This window comes from Dipteris shenzhenensis, chromosome 2 (genome assembly GCF_047967505.1).
Source record: "Dipteris shenzhenensis isolate YYH24624 ecotype China chromosome 2, Dip_SZ_1.0, whole genome shotgun sequence".
NCBI classification, from domain to species: Eukaryota; Viridiplantae; Streptophyta; class Polypodiopsida; order Gleicheniales; family Dipteridaceae; genus Dipteris; species Dipteris shenzhenensis.
The window spans coordinates 63,958,097-63,979,907 of NC_141597.1; the positions used below are offsets into that span (position 1 = coordinate 63,958,097).

The window sequence follows — 21,811 nt, forward strand, 5'->3', positions numbered from 1 at the left end:
GTCCACAATACCTAGGAGACAACTTCAGACATTTACTTGTCTTTAGAGATTTTGAAGATTCAGGTACCTTAAGATAGACTTTCTCATTTACTTCAAACTCCAACTTTCTACGGTGGGGTTTGCATAACTTCGTGCTCTATCTTGAGCTCTTCTTATGCTATCTTTAGCTAACCTAAGCGTTTGATTCATATATTCAAGAAAGTCTTTGGCTGCTTGAACCTTCTCTTTTTCGAGTCCCACGGTTATTGGGGCTCTTGATTGAAATCCATACATCATTATGGATGGACTAAAACCTATAGCTGAATGTTTGGCACTGTTATATGCAAATTCTAATATGGGTAGATACTGTTCCCAATTAGTTTGCGGTTTACTTATATATGTTTGGATCTGATTGACCCTTTCAGTTTGACCATCACTCTGTGGATGATCTGCGATGCTCATATTCAATGAAGTTTCTAACCTCTTAAACACAGCTCTCCAAAAATGGTTGTTAAATTTGCTATCCCGGTCACTAAGAATATCGACTGGTAGCCCATACAGTCCATAGATATGCTCCACAAATAGCCTAGCTAATTCTGGAGTTTTAACATCTTCACTGACAGGAATAAAATGAGCCATCTCGGTCAACCGATCCATAATTACCCACACTGAGTTGTGCCCCCTCTGTGTCCTAGGTAATCCCACAATGAAATCCATGGAGATACTTTCCCATTTGCCAGAAGGAATCTCCAATGGGTGTAGGAGACCTCCTACCTTAAGGCATTCAACCTTATTGACCTGGCATTTTTGGCACTTCAGTACATAATCTTGGACGTCCTTACCTATTCTAGACCAAAAGAATTGTCTTTTTAGAAGCACATATGTCTTCTGAATTCCCGGGTGTCCAACACTTGGACTATCATGATATTCAAAAAGAATTGTCATTACTCTATCCTTATAGAGCAGGTAGCCATCTTCAATAGTATATTTTTTCCACTTGAGTCCTTTATCACCAACTTGTGGTGTGTCGCCATTTCCATGCGACTTCTCAGTGAAAGCCTCTCGATTAGTTGGATCCCTATTTCTAATTGCTTTCCATATTTCAAAGAAGTGAGGATCAAACTCACATTTTCCCTTTAAAAACTCTAGGAAATCATTCTGGAATGGAGTAAAACTCAATTCATTAACAATTTGCATTTGGCTAAGAGAGTTTGCTACCACATTGAACTTCCCTTTCCTATATGTCAATCGTATATCAAACTCTTGCATTAACTCAACCCATCTAGCTTTTCTACCTTTAAGCTCTGGCTGATTACAAATCCACTTAATGCTCTCTTGATCAAAGATGATCTCAAATTTTGCACCATATAAGTAGTGCCTCCACTTTTTTAAAGCATAGACTATAGCATATAGTTCATTTTCATATGCCGAGTAATTCCATTGGGCACGATCTAACTTTTTGCTTTCAAAAGTCACTGGTCGATCTTTTTGTATAAATACTGCCCCGACAGCAAAATCACTGGCATCCGTCTCAACCACGAATGGTTCATTGGGATCCACTACTTTTAAGACAGGAGTTACCGCTATAGCTACTTTTAATTTTTCAAAACTTCTCTTTTGAGGTTCATCCCATATGAAGGTGCTTCCCTTCCCCTTAAGCTGGTCTGTCATCGGCACAACAATCCTAGCATAATCCTGGATGAATCTCCTATAGAATCCTAACAAAACCTAAGAATATATGTAATTGTTCTAGATTTGTAGGATGTGGCCATTCTAATATGGCCCTTACTTTGTCAGGGTCCATATGAATCCCTTCTTGGGATATTATATGTCCCAAGTATTTTACTTCTTTTGCAAAGAATTCACATTTGGATTCTTTAGCAAAGATTGAATTATCTCTAAGCAGTTGGAACAAATGTTCCAAAAAATACTACAGCAAATTTCTCTAGATATGGCCTTAAGATACTATTCATAAGTGTCATAAAAGTTGTAGGGACATTTGTTAATTCAAATGGCATTACTTTATATTGATAATGCCCATACCTAGTTCGAAATGATGTCTTAGGGACATCCTCTTCCCTAATTCGTACTTGGTGATATTCTGATCTTAAATCATTTTTAGTAAAGTATTTTGTCCCTTGCAATTGATCAAAGAGCTCATCAATGTGAGGCATAGGATACTTATTTTTTATGGTGATTTTATTTAGTGCTCGGTAATCCATGCATAAACGCATAGTACCATCCTTTTTCTTTACCAGTAAAATTGGTGTAGACCAAGGTGAGCTACTTGGTTGGATTTGGCCCTTCCTAAGGTATCCGTTAATTGTCTTTCCACCTTACGTTCTCCGTTTGACTAAGCCTATATGGGGGTTTACAAACAGGGGTAGATCCGGGAATTAAATCTATTTTATGATCTACTTCTCTCTCAGGAGGTAAACCATCAAGTAAATCAGACGGAAAAACATCTTTAAATTCAAACATTAAATCATTGAAAGAAGATTTATACTTTTTAACATTATAAAAAATAATATTACTTCTTTCCGATGCAGAAGACATAAAATCACCAATAAAAGTAAGTTCACAGAGATATATCTCGCATTCTTCTTAGTGTAGCAGTTGTTCCAATTCCATCGAACAAATAAGAGGAGGGTCAGGTACATCATGTTCTTGTTGAATGTGGAAGACTCTACCCTCTTCTTCAAACATAATGGAGTTATTAAGATAACTCCTCTGTAAGCTATGCTCAAGACTATACAACCATTCTCGACCAAGCACTACATCTGTTCGGTCGAGATGCATGATTTGGAAATCCAAGGCATCGTGATAACCTTGAATATCCACCTCTACATCATGTATCATGGTGTACCAAAATTTTTCGTCGTATCATCGTATATTTGGGCATACTTAATAGCTTCCTCAAAGGTTTAAGGAGAATTTCTTTTCACCTCAACCTTATAAGTGTCTTTAAGACCTCTCACGAAACCCCTTGTTTTTTGGAATTCATCAATTCCCTTCAGCTTAAGGACTGCCTCCCTATAGTTCGCTATGTACTGGACTAGAGTGTTTTTACCCATAGTACAATTATCCCAAGCCTCCCACGCTTTTTCTAATTCAATTTCCGGTAAACACTCTTTAAGGAAGGCTTGTTCAAACTCAATCCAATACATAGGAATTCTATCACTTTCCCTGAGGCTCTCATCCATCATTTGTAGGCTTTATTTCCAAGGGAAAGACTTGCTTCTAGCTGTGTTTCTATATTTTGCGTTCGAGTTTCAAGTTTAGTGAATTCCGTATACGGAATTCCATAATCACTGTAGTCTATGTTCTCCATTTCCACGTTATCCTCTTGATTTTCAATTTGTACCTCATGTGTTTCCTCTTGCTTTTCCCTTTCTAGCCCTTTCCTTGGCCTCCCTAATCATATCATCCCTTTGTGGAGTTGTCATTTTACAGAGGTGTATTTTTCAGAAATTATAAAGCAAAGCGCTTTATGTCAGAGAGAAAAATGTGATGCCCACTTCCCTGATATTTGTTTGAGGCGTTGGATTTGTCTTTGAAATCGACGCGTCCTTGTTGGGATATCTCAAGGTGTATGCCTCAGGCACACCTTGGTTTCTATGTGTGAGTGCTAGAGGCACAGTTAGGTGCCCATAAGCACAGTTAGGTGGTGGTAAGTCAGTGAGCTTGTAAGAGGTGCCTACATAAGGACCTCACTCTTCTTCATTCTATATGCAAGTATTCTGAGTTTGTGTTCACTCTATTCTTTCCTTTCAGTTTACCAACATGGTATCAGAGCCATTTGATCCCCCTTGATCCCATTTCTGCCACATCATCTTCTTCTTCACCATCTCTTTCTCTTCTTCCCAAATCTTGCTTAAGCCTATTCTCCTCCGTTTCTCTGCCATTCTCCACGCCCTTCCTGCTGGAGATACACCTCGAAGGGGCGAACCCTTGGCTGCAAGAAATTAACGAATCACTGCCTCTGCTCGTCGTCATTTCACGCAGATCGTCGACTCTTCTTCCTGCGTTTTCTCTGAGACTGCTCCATGCTTCTCTAATTCCTTTCAGAGGGAGCTTCTCCATACCTTGAGCTATCTTGTGCTGAAATCTGAGCAGCAATGGCTGCATATTCAAGCTGAAAACAGGGAAAAACCAGTCGAAAATGAAGAGGCAAGCTATGGCGCTCTGACGCGGATTTGCGCCCCTTCTCCTTAGTGGACCTTCTGTGGTATATAAGCTTTCTTTTGCCTCAGAAACCCCCTTTTTCTTTGCTCTGGAGAGTGAGATACAAGCCCTCCAAGTTCAGTCCTTTGTTTTTGACAGTTTTGAAAAGTTTTTGAAGGTGATGCTACATAAGATGCTACTTTAGCATTTCTGAGTTTTTTGAAGTTTTCAATAGCATCAGTAGAACTGTGGCTTCAGCTTTGCTTTGAGTTGCTACACCTGGTTTTGATTGGAAAGCTTTCATTTAGCCACCTCTGTGAAGCATGTAAGAAAAACCATCATTGATTGAAATTTGGTCACTAGTCTTTGCTACATTAAATGCTTATATTTTGAAGCCTTTCAGTTGTTATTCTAGCCTTGTAAGAGAGAAGACACTACCCAATACCTGGGTTAGACCCTCTCATGGCTACCATATTGAATATAGATAAGTTCAATGGAAAGGGCTTCCACACATGGCAGATGAAGGTGAAATTTGCATTGATGAGGGAAAACCTCTAGGGACTTGTCAAACCGACTTCAACTTCTTCTTCTACAGCCTCCAATGCTGGAGAATCCTCAGCTCCGACACTCCCGGCAAGGGATCCCGCTAGAGAGGAGAAAGCATATGGTATCATTGCTCTTGCTTTAGGAGATGATTATATTCATCACATCTCTGACTTAGAGTCTCCTTTAGAAGCTTGGCAGAAGCTTGATATGATTTTTGGTGCTAGCTCTCACATCTCAAAATTATCACTTAAAATCTCTTAAAGATGGTTAGTGGCACTCCTTTGGCAGCCCATGTCAATTACATGCGGAGTCCTATGACTCAACTTGCTTCTATCAACTCTCCTATCACTACAGATGATGCTATGGCAGTGTTGCTTAAGAGTATGCCTGAAGATTATGATCATATTGTTACCACTTTGAAAAATCTTCCTAATCCTAATCTTGAAGGTATTATCTCTGCTCTCCAAGAAGAAGAAAGGCACATGGAGCTCAGGAAAGGCAATGACACAGCTTATGCCATAAAAATCCAGAAGGGCAAGTTTACACCTTGCAATCATTGTGGGAAGACAAATCACCTCTCAAAGGACTGCTTCAAAATCAATCCATGCAAACACTGTGGCAAAAACAATCATCATGAGAAGTTTTGCAGAGCCAAAAAGGAAGCAACTTCAAAGACAGAAAATGCCAATCTACTTTCAGTTGATGTGCCTCCACAAGATGAGGCATCCTTTGAAGATTATGCTTTTTAAATCATCTCTATGTATGCTCCAGATCTCTCTTTTTATGTTGAGTCAAGGTACTCAGCTTGGATAGTCCTCCAAAATGAATGAAATAAACTATTATGTTTTGTGTGTCTTTGTAAACACCTCTGGTCACCTTATGATGTAGGCCATGTGTATGTGTTTTGCTCCATGGTACCTCCTGCAGACATTGTGTGCATGTACATGCAGGGGAGATAACCATTGGAAGGTCTTTTGTATCCCTTTTGTTTACCTTACACCCATGGGAACCCTTGCTAGCTTGAGATCCTAGCCATTGATAGATCCATGACCACTATGAGATGGCATGAGACACCTTGTGCTAGCTGTATCCTTGACATAGCTTGAGGCATTCCCTTGAGGGGGGGTTTGTTGGGATATCTCAAGGTGTATGCCTCAGGCACACCTTGGTTTCTATGTGTGAGTGCTAGAGGCACAGTTAGGTGCCCATAAGCACAGTTAGGTGGTGGTAAGCCACATAGGATGATTGAGAGAATCTAGGAGCAGATTGAGGAGATGATTGTGGAGCTCTGAAGTCATCAGTGATGTCAGTGAGCTTGTAAGAGGTGCCTACATAAGGACCTCACTCTTCTTCATTCTATATGCAAGTATTCTGAGTTTGTGTTTACTCTATTCTTTCCTTTCAGTTTACCAACAGTCCTCTCATACTTTTAATTCTTGATCTTTCTTCCCGATCCCGCTCTCCTTTATACTCTTTGCTTCGAACTTCTCGACCCATTCTTTGATCTTCTTGTTTCACTTTGGCAAGGCTAAGAAGGTTGGAAGAGTTAGGGGCCTTTAGAAAAGATGAAATGGCTTTTAAAGTCCTTGGTGTTTGAAAGAGAAATTTAGAGAATGAGAGGGCTTAAAAGGCTTACATGAGGTGGCTTTTTTTTTCAAAGGCTTAGAACTTTGAAAGACGTGGCTTTAGTCAGAATCAATCCAAGCTTTCTTGTCTGTGCATAGCTCGCACGACGTCAAAAATTTGCTCTGTGTACTCTATGAAATGATCGTGGCGGCTTTCATCTTCCTCCAAGGCTTGTTTCATCAAAATTTACAGCTTTCGTCAGCCAAGGTTTGTTTCTTTTTACCAAGGCTTTCGCTGCGCACGTACAATGGCTCTGACTAGTCTTCTCTCCTTGAAATCTGAAGCTCTGACACCCGCGTTGGTCCCATAGTAACGATGATGGCTGCACGGCAGCCACGGCTCCTTCACGACAGCGCTCCTGCTACGCCTTAAGTCTTGATTGTAGTGCCTTTAATACGCTTCGCAAAGCATTCGACCACCGTCAATATGATTGCCTACACGACCCTCCACAATAATGTCCTGCTGACTTGCACTAAAGTCCTACTACCAGCCGCCTGCGCTACCTTGCAGTAGAACTCCCAAATTCCAATTTCCCATCTTAGCTCTCTGCGTGTGCGACCATTGCTCTGATACCAATGAGACAGGACCACAAATAAGGGCTCAACTTTGATTCACCACCCAGCCACGATTCATCGAGTGCTCCCTCTTCTTTCTTCCTTTTTGTGGAGCCTCTCTCTAGAATCTCCCCTGAACCTAGTGCTTGCCACTTGGAGCCCACCTGAGTGCCACATGTCCATAAAGGACCTTAGTACCTTTTTGCCCTTTAGGCCTTAACATTGCACTCCCCATTCTTGCCTAGGCCTAGGATAGTAGTTCCTAGTCCCCGACCCCCTCTAGGCTCCCATCAACCAAGCATTCTCGAGCCCTCTGGTTTCCCGCTTCACCATAACCACACCAGACTATATGGCTGACGTAACATAGCGGCATTGCACAAGTGTGCATCCCTACGAGCCCCCTATGGGTCCATCCAAATGTTTACACGGATGAGGACCTTACTCCTCTATAGGTAGAGAAGAGGCGATCCCTCTTACTGCGGTGGGATGCCACACGTAAGGAGGGCAAATAGGTCGTGATAGGCGAGGGTTGGCCCTTGACCGACCTAGGTAAGGGCCCGTTGACACATCCGCATAGTGATGCAGGGTCTATGAGATTCGCATGACCAAGACCTTGGTTTGTACCATTTGGAACTGTGATGGTACCTTATGGTCAATGAGAGAAAGCTTCTTGGACTAGTCTGCAGATACACATGGGACTTTGCTTATCAAGACAAGACTAGAGAGGGTGTCACCAAGTTGTAAATACTCCAAAGTCAAAGTTCTAGTTGACCATTTATTTGAGCATAATTAAAGAGTCTTTCATTTATTTAATTATGTTCAAAAAGTTATCTTTTATTGGTCAAAGTATTTACTTCGGTCAAAGATACTTTTTCCTGGTTAAGTATACTTACACGGCTAGGAAGACTTGGCTTGTGCCAAGAGGGTTAACTACGGTTAAGCAAAGAACCTCTCACTGTGGTCAGAAAGTGTTGACTTCGGTCAACAAGACTTGGCTTTGGCCAAAGCAAGTTGACTCCGGTCAACCTAGATTATTACTGACTCCGATCGGAGAGTTCTAGCATTAGTTAAGGTGCTTTGACCCTCAGTCCATAGTTACTACGGAACGTGAACGGCAACGGAACGTCGACCCCCTAGGGAATGGGAACACCCAAATCCTAGGGAACGTGAACGAGAAGGGAACGCGTAGTCACCATACCCATAAACAGACATACTGTCCTATACATTAGAAACCTTAAACTTAGAATTCAGGACTAAAAAATGTTGCAATTGCTTTTGGAGTAAGGACTCGGGACATAAATTCAATACTGAATCTTATAGATGAATCATGATTCATGAATAATCATTGATAATAGAATCTAGATTAATCATTCAGGGCATAGTTGCATATTGTTGTCTTTGGAGGCAAGCTTACGATACACTGCAAGAATGTAGTGGTGTCGCGTGATAAAACCAATAATATCCTTTGCAAAATCAATTATTGGATGCACCCAAGCAAGCTTCCCTATGTCCTCCAGCAAGTTATTCAAGCAATGTGCCATGCAAGCACTAATAGTGAGCTTAGGATATCGTGCCTCCAAAATGCGACTTGCTGCCCTTTTGGAATTCTCTCCATCTGCTATGAATTCAATGATATGCTCAGCCGCCACCTTATTATTAGATTCACTCCACAAATCAGCCAACCTCTCTGCTGTCTTTCCACCCTCCGAGTTATCAATGGACTTCAAGAAGCATGACTTGCCCTTGCAATATGCAACTATGCCCTGAATAGATCGACTACGTGTATCACTCCATCCATCACCCATCAAGGTAGCACCAAATGTCTTCCATTCCTCTTTGACAACCTTCAAATCTCGCTCTATGCTCTGCTTCTCTCCTTCTAAAATCTTGGTTCAAGGCTTCATAAGATGGTGGTGTGTAGGAGGGACGAAAAGCTGCAATAGCCCTCGCCATATCCACAAAATAAGGATTGCGGGCTTGATTTAAGGCAATGTCACCGCTATAAAAAAAGTGCCCAAATGCATCATCTACCTCTGCCTTCCTGCCAGGGTGCCAAGTGGCAACTAAGGAAGCTTGTCTCTTGCCCTTTCCAAGATTGGAAGTGGCAACTGAAATAGAAGGCATAGCAGAAACTGGAATACTGGTAGATGCTGCACTTCCAACAGGTATAAAAGCTCGAACATCTTGCTTAGATGCATTTGCCAATGCTTTTAAGCGTAAAGGAACATTGTCTGGCGGTGAAGTACATATGCTAATGCCTTTGTTATGCACTCCTAACACGTAAGAAAACATAAACAAAGGGATAAAAGGGAGAGAAAAGAGAGAGCGACGCCTCATGGGGTCCAATTTACCCCCTTTAGATGGTGGCTCTTGCTTCCAATCTAGAGTATTTATAATTGCATATTCCAAGGCAAAGAGCAAAAAGTAGTACATCCAAAAGCATCCTTTTCTCCAAAGTAGGAGATTACTTTTACAAAGACACTTTGGGCTCACTTGAATCACGTCCCATTCTTTTTACAAAGCCACTTTGGGCTTGCTTTATTTTAAAAATAGTTTATGACTTCTATCACATATATTGCTCAAGGTATACAATACCAATCAAATGTAAAATTGGCCCATGGCCATATGCTATGCACTGTGCAACATCTCAATCGGTATCCTCGTACTAGTTTCAATCCTCGGCACCTGTTCCATTACATGTACTCAAGCAACCAATTACATAAGTTGTTAACAATCAATTGAACGAATCACCACATCTGTTGGAAGTGGCTTTTATACCTGTTGGAAGTGCAGCATCTACCAGTATTCCAGTTTTTAGTGCAATAGCCCTCGCCATATCCACAAAATAAGGATTGCGGGCTTGATTTAAGGCAATGTCACCGCTATAAAAAAAGTGCTTAAATGCATCATCTACCTCTGCCTTCCGCCAGGGTGCCAAGTGGCAACTAAGGAAGCTTGTCTCTTGCCCTTTCCAAGATTGGAAGTGGCAACTGAAATAGAAGGCATAGCAGAAATTGGAATACTGGTAGATGCTGCACTTCCAGTAGGTATAAAAGCTCGAAATTGTTGCGCGCTCAAATTTTATTGATTATTGTACTTTGAGCGCGTTTGATTATTATACTTTGAGGGCAATTTTTAGTGGCTCATAAATTTGTGGACTTGGAATCACCCACAATATTGACCATCTAGCATGGCAAATCACAGGCTAGTTAGTCGTCCCCAACTAAACCACACCAAGTATCCACTAGGACCCCGTCGTGTCGGTACACTTCTATGGAATACTTTGCCATAGTCACACTTGACTAAAATAAATTAATATCAATAGCAAGAAATATCAAAAATACAATTTTTGCAACATGTGGTTAGCACCCATTGAGCTTTGGTTGAGCTCAGTTTCTATAGAGATCATTGCTTATGAATCTTAGAGGATGGGTTTACTGAACCACTAGGCTACATCTAGATTCATCTCACTGAGGATCTCAATTGGTCAGTTTCCGGTTTCTTCATACGAGCTACAAGTTGAGATGAACTATGGGTTGAGACGACAGATAGAGAGCTTCCCACGTGAGAAAGATATGTCCTTTATGTGATATGCAAGAGACTGAGACTGAGGATCACCTTGCATCCAAATGCCCTGTGTAACTATGAGAACGTGGACAACATCATTGTCTATTCGGAAGGGGTTTTGGTCTACTCAGAGAATTATTGGCACATCTGAATCATCTATGTGTGGCTGTTTTCCTTCTTGAGAGATCAGCTCATATGAGCGCAGAGGATAGCATAGGATCGACCGACAGAACCCTATTAGACGACAATCACAGATTTGGAGATAGAGGGGGGTTAGAGAAGCTGGTATGCTCGGACACGCAGATGGTTTGTAGGCATGGGAATAAAGATGGGTAGATTGTCACCGATTTCAATTTAGCCTAGGATTTCTTGCAGCTTTACACATACAGGATATGATTAGCACTAGAGAGCCAGAGTGCACAGCTCGGCAAACCCATTCCCAGGTGGACACTCGCATGAGGACTGCAAACATGTCCTTTGCCTTCAACGTGGGGAGATAGTAGACCATCAGAGTGACGACAATGCTTGTCAGACAGCGGGCTACATCAAGGAGACTACAGAGGAGAGATGGACTTGGATAGGAGGAGCGCAAGTAGCGATCTATCACTGATTTTCTTCCTCATGCCAGCCCCCACAAGATTCCGATCCACTGTCAGAGAGCTCCTCTTGTCTCTGCTCAGTCATTAGGTGGAGTTGGTCCCGCAGTCAACATACATATGTTTAGTTGCTCGGGTGGGCAGCTGATCGATTGGTATGGGACCAAGGACTTCCTCCTTGGTGTTTCACCTTTTGGGTTTCTCTTGTAGTAGTGACAACGCAATGTATTACTTTTTTCTTGTCACAGACATAAGCTTAGTAGCCCCACCCTTAGCATTCATTGTATTTGGTTTCTTTTTAATCTAATGGACCCTTTGATCTTTCGTAGAGGTTAATAAACACAACTTGATTTACCGTGGAGGTGTGTTGGAGATTGTGCACTTATAGAGCTATCTTGGGGCAATCTTCACGATGACTCACGTGGCTAGGACACAACTCAACGAGGGCAGGGACCTCTTGCTCGTTCGTGAGATAGTGCTTGTAGGCACACTTCCAGGACCCCCTGACGAAGGGAGGGCTTTTTGAGACACTGTTGAGGCTAAGAGCCATGTATGCAGCACCATTCTATGGGAGTGACATATCGGTGACTGACTGGCAGAGTGATCTCTCGGCGACAGGTTGGAGGAGATTTGAGAGGCTATAGGTGATTATGGGGCCTAGGATGATTCGGAGTAAGCCCTCAATCCCTCATATAGTACAGAAAGAGTTCATCAAAACACTATTCCAGATTGATGTCATGCTCCAAACAATGACATTCATTCCACAAAGTTTGAGCCTTAACCATCTGTAGATTGTTGAGGCTGGCACTAGAGTCATCTAGACGGTTAGTTGAGAGTGGGATCAGCACAACATGGTATGCACGCGGATTAGGTGGTTTGCTAGTTGGATATTCAACCGGCTTTCCTCCCTTTCAGTACAGCATGGATGCACTGTTGAGTTGATCCCATGAGATGAGATTAATGGCATCATCTCCTCCAGCTCCATACGTCTCGGACTTTTGGGGGGGGGCAAGAGTTCCCACTTGGATCCAATTTTATTGTGACCACTTCTTGAGAGTATCTCATCATTAGGCCCCATTACCTAGAGGACAGAGGAGTTTCATATGCACTGAGGATTGCCATTGGGAAGATGTGGGTCTCGTCCCATCGGTTGAGGATTGAGGCAGGGAGAGCTACAAGCACACCCAAAGAGAAGTGGATTGGAGGCTATGCACGCTAGGGCAGGTTGAGACAGAGGAGCAGTTCTTATCTGTAGGCTCAGCCTACTATGAGGTCTGGGGACGATACCATCGCCACTTTCAAGAGGGGCACGGCTTTGGTCCACTCTCATGGTTGATCCAATTCCACGGCTAGGCCTGCATTGGGCTCACTGATGGAGATGCGATGGCACAAAGAGACACTACTAAGACAGATTAGTCAGCCAAAGGAGGTGACCACGTTGCAAGAGCCTGAGGTAGACTGAATACATTGACATGTCACAGATGTCTATGTATTTGAGTCAGTTCCAAGACATAGTGGGCTGGAGGAGGAGGAGCTAGCTGACATGAGGGCAGTGTGGATCAGCAAGGAGAGGCGATTCAAGGTTATCGAGCCAGAGACGTAGATACCACATGTGACACGGGGCGTGACAATAGCACGCACGATCAAGGTTTGGTCTATCTTAGCTCTTCTTAGAGGGGACCACCAAAGACGAGGCATCACTCTTGACATAGCCCATCGAATATTGAGGTCGAGGATACGACGTCCTCTTCCACAGCAAGAGATAGCCTGACAGCCACAGATCCGGGACATATTTGCAGCCCACGGGAAAGCCACCACGGCACCGGGTTTTGTGTTTTGAGTCTCAGTTTTCAGTTCAGTTTGATTTTGTGAGACACAAGATTAGTGTCATATTGATGCACCGACTACCAAAGGAGTGCATATTTTACCTAGTTCTAGGCCATCTTGTTCCCATCATGATGCTTAAATTGAGTGAAGTATATGTCAAAGTGACAAATCCAATTCAACAATTTATCTTGGTCACGAGATCCATCATATTTAGGAAATCTAAGTGCACCTTAGGATTTAACCTCCTCTGTCTCTCTATCTAAGGACTCTTCCTGGCCCTCAAAGAGTTGTCATTTTAGCGGAACTCTTGAATAGTATCATCTATCAATGTGGTAATGCCTTGAAGGAACTCTTGTATTGCATCAGTGGTATCATGCGGAGGTGATGGTTTTGCGGAGGTGATATTCTTGGTATATTTTGGCATAATGGTATAAATGGTGTCAGCTCAAAAGACTAAGGTGTATATTCTTGGTTTTCATCCATTTGTTATGTGGTGTCCAATTGGTAGATAGATGGTGTAATGATGTGAATTTCCGAGCAATGAGTTCCTTATTATGAAACTAGATAATAGGAGCAATAAGGTAGATAATTGATGAAAAAGGGATAATGGTACTTCCCTCTCCCATATGAAGAAGTGTCCTCCCTCTTAGAGTCTCGTAGTGTTACTTACTATTGCTAATAAGATCATAGGAGGTGTTGCAGGGATGGGGGCAGAGGCCTATGAGCCTGCAAGGCAGGGAAAAATATATGCTGCGAAACTGCAGCGGAGGGGTTAACTTCCAAGGGGCTAGGGAATTCGAACTTGAATTCGAGCAGGACCAAAGGGCTGGGGGGCCGATCGTTAGAGGGAATACAGTCTGCAGAGAAGACTGCAGGCTGGAATTCCAAAAAAGAGAGGACGGCTGCGTGTTTTGCACTGGAGGGTGCAGCGGGGATTCAGGGAAGCTCAGACATCTGAGTGCATTTTGCACTGCATGGAGCAGACTGCGGAACAGGGAGGGAAAAAGAACGTGAAATGCAGTGGGGGGGGGGGAAATATAGAGCAGTGACAAACAAATGAGAATGAAAGAGGAGGAAGAGGAGCTCCCTGTTTTTTGATTCTTCATCTTCTTGCTTTTGTAAGGCCAATGTCATCATCTTGACTCTTCTCTACAGGGCAAAATTTTAAGCTCTGATACCACTTGTTATGAACCAGGCTCTCCTTCAATGACGCAATATGCACATGTATGCAAGGTGATGTAGAATTGAGGCAGATTGGCCCTTCAAATGGGCTGGAGGAAGCACCCATGTAAGTGTGGGCACTTGCACAATCCCCATTTGTGTCGCGGCATGGATGGAGATTTGTGCCAGAATGACTAATGTTTTTATTCTCATCTTTGCTGATGAACTTTCTTCTTGACTCCCTTAAATGATCTGCACTGTAATGCAATCTCCGCTCCCTTCAAAATTAGACTGTAATGTGAGCCCTGAGACTTTGAAAAGCCAGAGCATAAGACTTATGAAGGTGCAGCATTTGTTGTCCAAATAAATCTGATAGATTTTAGTGATCCGGAACTGCTTAGGTTGCTTTAAATCCAGGGGCTGCTTGTTGTTCTGTGCTGATACCTTCTGATAGATCAGCTGGAGAATCAGAAGATTTTCTTGAATACTCTCAGATACATCTGTAAAATAATAGCTTGTTTTGTGCACCAGGGAATCACCAAATCAAGAGGAAGCACCATCTTCACACTTATGGGAATCGCATGTACATATAGCCTGTGTCTGCCCTATGCATGCATGCATTTTTTAGGAGATATGCTCAAACAACTCCCATATAACCAGTTATTAAGGGTAGATTGAATAGTAGGACTTTCCTGAATAGAATATTACAGTCTATACAAGTAATCTCTTCCGAGATATGATCAGAATGTCAAATATATTTTCCCAGCTTTTGTCTTCAGTATGCTTATTTGCTCTAACGACTTGAGATTGTGTCGATGGTTTTTGTAACAATATAGCTCTGTCAGGGCTTGAGGGTAAATGTGAGAGGTCATTTTCAAGCTTTTATCTGCATATGTATTTTATGCTTTTCTCTCCAAGGAAAGTGTGCTGTGAACTTTGCATAAGTGAACGCTAGGAATTCTTTGTCATGAAACATTTATTTGTGCACCTAAACCTCTGATCCTGCATAATGCAAATTAGGATGTTTCTCAGTCAATGAAATCTGCTGCTTGTAAAGTATTTGCATTGCTCACTTCAGGGATATCCAGGAAAGTTCTATTGCCCACGAATGAACAGTATGAACAAGCCTGCATATGCTGCCATTATGACCCATTCTCCCTTGAAACCAGTTCTTATTTTTGTCTCATCCAGGCGACAGACGAGGTTGACAGCCTTGGACCTCATTCAGGCAAGAAAATTCATGTAAAACGTATGCATCGTCGCACTTCTTTCAATTACAATCCTCTGAATTTGGATCGTAGCATGGTTTGATGGAAATAGAGATTTCAGTGCGGTACAGCCATTTAGAATAATACATTCTTTTGATTTGGTTTGCAGTACGCTATTGCAGATGAAAGACCAAGGCAATTTGTGCATATGTCTGAAGATGATATTGAGATGATTGGGTCTCGGGTTTTAGATGCCAATCTGAAGCACACAGTTCAATTTGGAATAGGTCTACATCATGCAGGTCTGAAGGATCGTGATAGAGCTTTGGTAGAAGAATTATTCACAAACAACAAAATCCAGGTAAAAATGACGTTCATTTATTGTTCTATCTAAATTCTATGAGTTGAAGACAAGAAACACTCACTTTGTTCTATTGTGTGTGTTAATGTGTGACAGGTGCTGGTCAGTACAAGCACACTAGCGTGGGGTGTTAATTTACCAGCTCATCTGGTCATAATAAAGGTAGATCGTATTGAAAATCAATAGTATAATACTCTCTGCCTTATAAGTGTCTAAGTGCTTACAAGGGATCAAGAAGCTGAAACTGTCTAATTTTGTAGGGCACTGAATATTATGATGGCAAGACCAAGCAGTATGTAGACTTCCCAATTACAGATGTTCTTCAGATGATGGGCAGAGCAGGTCGCCCACAATACGATCAGCATGGAAAAGCAGTAATTCTTGTGCATGAGCCCAAAAAAAGCTTTTATAAAAAGGTTGGTACGCCTTTGAGAATATTGAAATTTCTTGCCTTTGCAGAATGAACAACTAATATGTTTACCTATCTGTAGTTGTACATATCATTAACAGTAGATTGATTACCACACGTGCAGTTTCTCTATGAACCTTTTCCCGTTGAGAGTAGTCTTCATCAGCAATTGCATGATCATTTCAATGCGGAAATCACAGCAGGCACTATTACAACCAAGCAAGATGCTGTGGACTATTTGAGTTGGACTTACCTGTTTCGACGGCTTGTAAGTTCCCAATTACATCTGATCTTATATATTCTCAAGGAATCCAAGGTCACCTATGCTTCTGTCTTTGCACACATCAATGTGACCTTACTCTAGCCTTTAACATATATTAAAGCAAATTAGCCACCTTGGATATGATAATGTACACCAATACTGAGTGCCAGCTTTAGATTCTTAGGAAGCGGCCAGTTCTTTTCCTGCTATTTGTCCCTGAAGATGTAAGATATTAAGGTCTACAATTATTGAGTATAGAGACATGTTTACTCATAAAGTAAAATAGCTACAACATTTCTAAGGTGAACTAATGTTCTAGAATTGGAGAGTTTTTGAGAGAAGGAAACTTGTGGGGCTAGCTGGGCTAGCCTAGGTCAAATCATCTAGCCTCTGGTCCCTCAAATGCAAAGACTCTATGGACTCTACTTGGGGAATAACGCTTCTGTTGGACGTGGTTAAGGTAACCCATGACAATGGAACTCGTGGGACTAGCTGGGCTAGCCTAGGTCAAATCATCTAGCCCCTGATCCCTCAAATACAAAGAATCTATGGATTTACTTGGGGAATAACCCTTTTGTTGGGTATGGTTAAGGTCACCCATGAGAAGGATCTAAAGCATGCATGCATCTTTTGGAAGTTATCATGATTGTAAGGCTCAAGGGCTTGCCCAAAGGTAAGCCATTGGGGTCCAAGATGCATCTTCTATGAGGTGATTGTAGAGATAGTTAAAGATTGAGTGGTCTTCTATGATCTATGCACTGATGCATGTTCAAGTGCCTCTATGTGGTTAAGCGACCTTCTAGACTGTAGGAAGAGAGTCAGCTGCCCTGCATCTTCTATGAGGTGATTGTAGAGATAGTTAAAGATTGAGTGGTCTTCTATGATCTATGCACTGATGCATGTTCAAGTGCCTCTATGTGGTTAAGCGACCTTCTAGACTGTAGGAAGAGAGTCAGCTGCCCTTGGCAAAATGTCATACAAGTATCTCAGGTTGGTGGATCATGGTCAAATCAACTTCAATTTCTAAATTTCTAAACAAATGTGCTCTTAATTAGTAAATGGTATGTGCTTTCTTCAATTATCTTGCATTTGGTGTTGACTTGTATTTCAAGGCCAGGAGATTTCAGCTTAGTCTTAAAGGCTGGAAGCCCACCAGAGCTCCTAATTGGGAGAATTGTTAGATTTCTGCATAATTTGCAAAAATGCTTTTGGAAGAGACTCTGGAAACCCTTTAGGAATAGAAAAATCACAGGGATCTTTGGGGGGGGGGGGGTGTGTGTGTGTGTGTGTGTGTTGGGGGGGGCGGAGGGGGGTTGGTGCATGTTTGGGCGAGGCTGGGGTGTGTGGGTGTGAGGTAGGGCAGTGCATAGAAGGCAGAAAATGAAATTAGAAATGGAGTAAAGTAGGGAGATGCCTACCAGGATGGAGGTATAAAGGGGGGTGTGTGTTGTTGTGTGGGGGGCTGGGGGGAGGGGGGGGGGCGGGGGGCGGGAGGGGGTACAAAAAGCATAAGAAAGGGAATTTTTTGAAAGATTAATATTGACTATGGAAGAATATAGAGATGTGTAGGAGGACATTAAGGGATTTTTTTGAAAGATTAATATTGACTATGGAAGAATGCATATAGAGATGTGCAGGAGGACATTAAGCGGAAACAAATGACAAAGGCAAGGATATGAAAGGCCTTTTGGGTGTATGTGGGTTGAGGAGAGGGGGGTTGAAAGAGGGGGTTGGGGCCATCTTGCTGGGGGAGACGCAGAAGATGTGATAGGTAGGGGCAGCAGGGAGTCAAGAGGATAAACATGAAGGATGAGCAGGGGCAAAATGCACGAAAGTGGAGTGGATTGGAGAGGGAAAGGTAGAGGGTGACCAATGACCATGATAGGATGCAGGGAAGCAGGTAATGGAGCAGAGGGGCGGGAGGGAGGGAGAAGTCGTCTTTCTGGCTCAAAGCAGAAGACTGAAATCTAGGAACTATGCATTTATGCTTGCCTTTACTGTGTATTTAATTTGCAGTCCATGAACCCCAGTTATTATGATCTTGAGAGCACCACCAGCAATGTCATCAATGCATATCTGTCCAGGCAAGTTTATGTCCAGTCTTTGCACTCTATTTTACTTGCTTTAAGTAATCCTACAGTATCACTTGTGATCCCCCTGAAAGTGACGGTTTCTTGGTCTCTTTGTTCAGCCTTGTGATGAACACCCTGCAAACTCTAGAAGATGCGGGGTGTATAAGAGTGAACGATGACAACACTGTTGAACCTCTTATACTGGGCACTATAGCATCTCAGTATTACCTGAGCTACACAACGGTTGCATTATTCAGTTCCAACATCAAAGTCGATACCACACTTGAAGTGGGTGAATATTCTAAATATCTTTTCATCGATTTAGTGCTACTCATGTTGCAAGGTGGTCGTGTGTTTCATTCAGCTGTGATTCTGGTTGGTATTTTGCATCCAGGGTCTGCTGTTTGTGCTGTCGAGTGCCACTGAGTATAATGAGCTTCCAGTTCGACATAATGAGGTAATAAAAACAGCAAAACCGTTATTTATAGTATGTGATGAGTTGTGATCCTGCCCAGCACCTAATCTAACATTTCATGCTGAATTGGAATATTGTGTCTGGAAACTGGTATTGGATGCACTCAAGAATTCAAATGTAACTCTCTTGCTTTGACAGGAAAAATTAAACGAAATTCTTGCCAAGGAGGTTCGACTAGCTGTAGATTCTCGTATTCTGGATGACCCCCATGTCAAGGCAAACTTATTGCTACAGGTCAAAAAATAATATTGTCAAATGAATCGATTTGCCTGTCTAGCAAGATCAAGGACATGAATCTCCTTTTTAGAAAAAAATATGGATGCAAAAGAAGAAGATAGAATAGGGAGTTCTGAAAGATTCATGTAAAAATCATTTAGTTTTCTTGCATGTATGGCTGATCCATACCATAACTTCATGGTGCAGGCACATTTCTTGCAACTAGAATTGCCTATAATTGACTATTTGACAGATACTAAGTCAGTTCTGGATCAGAGTATACGTATTATCCAAGCAATGGTAGATCTAGCAGCTAATGGTGGCTGGCTTAAAACTGCCTTGAATGCTATGCATCTACTTCAAATGGTTATTCAGGTAAAAATTTTTAAAGGCACATCATGACCAAATGTTTCTTTTTTAGGTGACTAGCAAATTAAAGGTTAATACCTAAGACTTACTGCTTGAACCTTTGACCTATGCCAGGGTTTGTGGTTCAGTGAGGATGCCTCTTTGCGAATGATACCATACATGAATGACCTGGTGCTCAACGTCTTAAAAGAGAGAGGTGTTTCTAGCATTCAAAGACTTCTGAACTGCTCTGAAGACTCTCTTCTGCGATTGATGCAGCCACTTTTCACAGCCTCAGAACTATCAGAAGCGCTGCAGGTTCACTGCTTGTGCCCTTATTAATGGACCTTGTTACTCTTCTTGAACCCTGTGTATGATTTTTCCTTCTTGTGGTTTGTTCCCATTCGATCAATCATGAAGACGAAGAGGTTTATAAAAGGATGTGGAGGAAAGAGATTGTCTGACAAGCTAAGACTGTTCCAATATTTCTGGCAGTGCATAGCACATCTCCCTCGAATAGATACAAAATGGAAGATCCACGAGGAAAGAGCAGGCGATGGCTTGTCATCCATAGAGATCCTCCTTCAAAGAACCAGCTCTAGCCAAAAAAGTTATAGAGCTTTTGCACCACGCTATCCCAAGGTATTTTGCAATTTAACATGTTTGAATTTCTGAAGGATTGGGCAAACATGGTTAATATTTGGATTTCCTCTTTAATGGCTGTTTATTCAGATGAAAGATGAAAGCTGGTGGCTTGTACTCGGCAATGTTTCCACATGGGAGCTATATGCTTTAAAACGTGTTAATTTTGTTGACCATTTGAAAACGAAGCTGGTTATCCCTCCAAATGTACATGCAATTGAGGAGGTAAATCTTTCTAAACCTCTCAGGCACCGCACTATTTCCTTTTACATATTCTAATGTGGGGAGGCTTTGTGCGAACAAGATGCTTCTTTGTAAACAAACACTAGAAATTTGAGAAGGCCCTCCTATACCCCCTGTATTGCCACAATTGACAGCCACACAGTGCATTGAAGTTGGTGCTGTGAAATGGCAGGACATCAAGCTTTTCCTAGTATCTGATTGCTACCTAGGCCTTGATCAACAGTATACAGTGAGGAACTGACAGCAGGAGGAAAGCTAGCTGATTTCGTTCTGCTCCTTAAGAAGACGATTCATTGCACATGTGGAGGACTCAATTTCCCAGCCGTATCCAGTAAGGTGCATTACTATTTTACTAGGATGGACGGTTGTCCTTTACAACAGCTTGATTTTAAGAAACCGGTCAATCACGTTTCACAAGGCCTAAAGCTCAAGTATACAATATACTCATAAGTCAAGAATCACTTTAGTCTTTTTACTTGTAACAGTCAATCGTTTTGGCATGCCAGTTTTCCTATCAGTGACTTGATGCTACCAACGCCAACCATACATATCTCGGTCGAAAGGTGGATGCTATGTTTAGGCAAAGCGCCAAAACTTTGGCTTGGATGATAAAGGTAACAAGCATATGTATATGAAATCATTAGGCTTTAAGAGAGAGATTTAGCATTATATCAATGTCCCAATAGTATGGTCGTGATAGTGAGTCACGTTATGATGATAATCAACCATCGACTGGCCATATAATGCGACTTAACTGTCCAGAGAGCCCACAAGTCATTTAAGAAGTATTTAAATTTTAGATCCCACGCATGATCAGACCTGACATCTCATTTAAGGACACTAAGCACATTAACCATCCCCTAATCTGTCTTATGAGGCCGTTTTTTTGTCCATTTCTCCCCCTAATGGCTTTCAACATGTTATGACTTGTACTATGATAACGTGAATGTTGGTGTTCACATCCATAATGGTCATCTCTTTCAATTCTTAAACATTCCCTTGTGATCAATAACATGCATCAAAAGAGAGGGTTGGTTAGCTTATGTAAATGAACTTCTCTAGAATTGCAAGTAAAGGCACATATGGCACATATTTACATATAAGTATGACTACACATAGTGAGCAGAGAGGTTGCATACTCACTCTCCAGAGAGGTTGCACACTCACTCTCCATAAATTTATAAAGCTCAAGGAACATGTCATTCCTTGGTTGGGAGTTGGGTACATTGTCTGAGTAATATGGATAACAGGGCGAGTCACTTGCAAATGAGAATCCTCTCTCTTTAAATTTGTATGTTACTTTTTAATGAAATCAATGAACATTGTTCGTCTAAGATTGTTTCAAGTTTAGACTTAAATGAAGAACCTTCATCTCCATCCATCCATTTAATTGGATTAAAAAACCTATTGCCCTTTTTTATTCCATCAGTTTTGGGATAGGCGTTTAGGATAATCTAGTCCTTGACCTTCCCTAAGATGAGGTTTTGGTTGGGAATGTTTATTTAGCAATCCTCTTGAATGATCCATGACCTCTTGGAATTGAGTGCAATGATTG

At 41.9% G+C, this 21,811-nt stretch overlaps 1 protein-coding gene across 6 annotated transcripts in view; it reads left to right on the forward strand.

Annotated features, from left to right (window-relative positions):
- The window catches only part of LOC147905161 (U5 small nuclear ribonucleoprotein helicase), a 141,428-nt gene extending 120,286 nt beyond the window's left edge, over nucleotides 1-21,142 (forward strand). For 4 of the 6 annotated variants that reach the window (XM_087390662.1, XM_087390685.1, XM_087390692.1 and 1 more), the window contains 14 exons: nucleotides 15,099-15,248; nucleotides 15,398-15,589; nucleotides 15,686-15,751; nucleotides 15,850-16,005; nucleotides 16,123-16,266; nucleotides 18,277-18,344; nucleotides 18,452-18,620; nucleotides 18,727-18,789; nucleotides 18,946-19,041; nucleotides 19,231-19,398; nucleotides 19,507-19,689; nucleotides 19,867-20,013; nucleotides 20,104-20,238; nucleotides 20,429-21,142. In XM_087390662.1, coding sequence (XP_087246788.1) covers nucleotides 15,099-15,248; nucleotides 15,398-15,589; nucleotides 15,686-15,751; nucleotides 15,850-16,005; nucleotides 16,123-16,266; nucleotides 18,277-18,344; nucleotides 18,452-18,620; nucleotides 18,727-18,789; nucleotides 18,946-19,041; nucleotides 19,231-19,398; nucleotides 19,507-19,689; nucleotides 19,867-20,013; nucleotides 20,104-20,238; nucleotides 20,429-20,497 — 1,806 coding nt within the window. In that variant the 3' untranslated portion in view covers nucleotides 20,498-21,142. The remainder of the gene's footprint in view (nucleotides 1-15,098; nucleotides 15,249-15,397; nucleotides 15,590-15,685; nucleotides 15,752-15,849; nucleotides 16,006-16,122; nucleotides 16,267-18,276; nucleotides 18,345-18,451; nucleotides 18,621-18,726; nucleotides 18,790-18,945; nucleotides 19,042-19,230; nucleotides 19,399-19,506; nucleotides 19,690-19,866; nucleotides 20,014-20,103; nucleotides 20,239-20,428) is intronic. The other 2 variants (XR_015542739.1, XR_015542740.1) reach the window with 2 other exon arrangements.
- The last annotated feature ends 669 nt before the right edge of the window (nucleotides 21,143-21,811 follow it).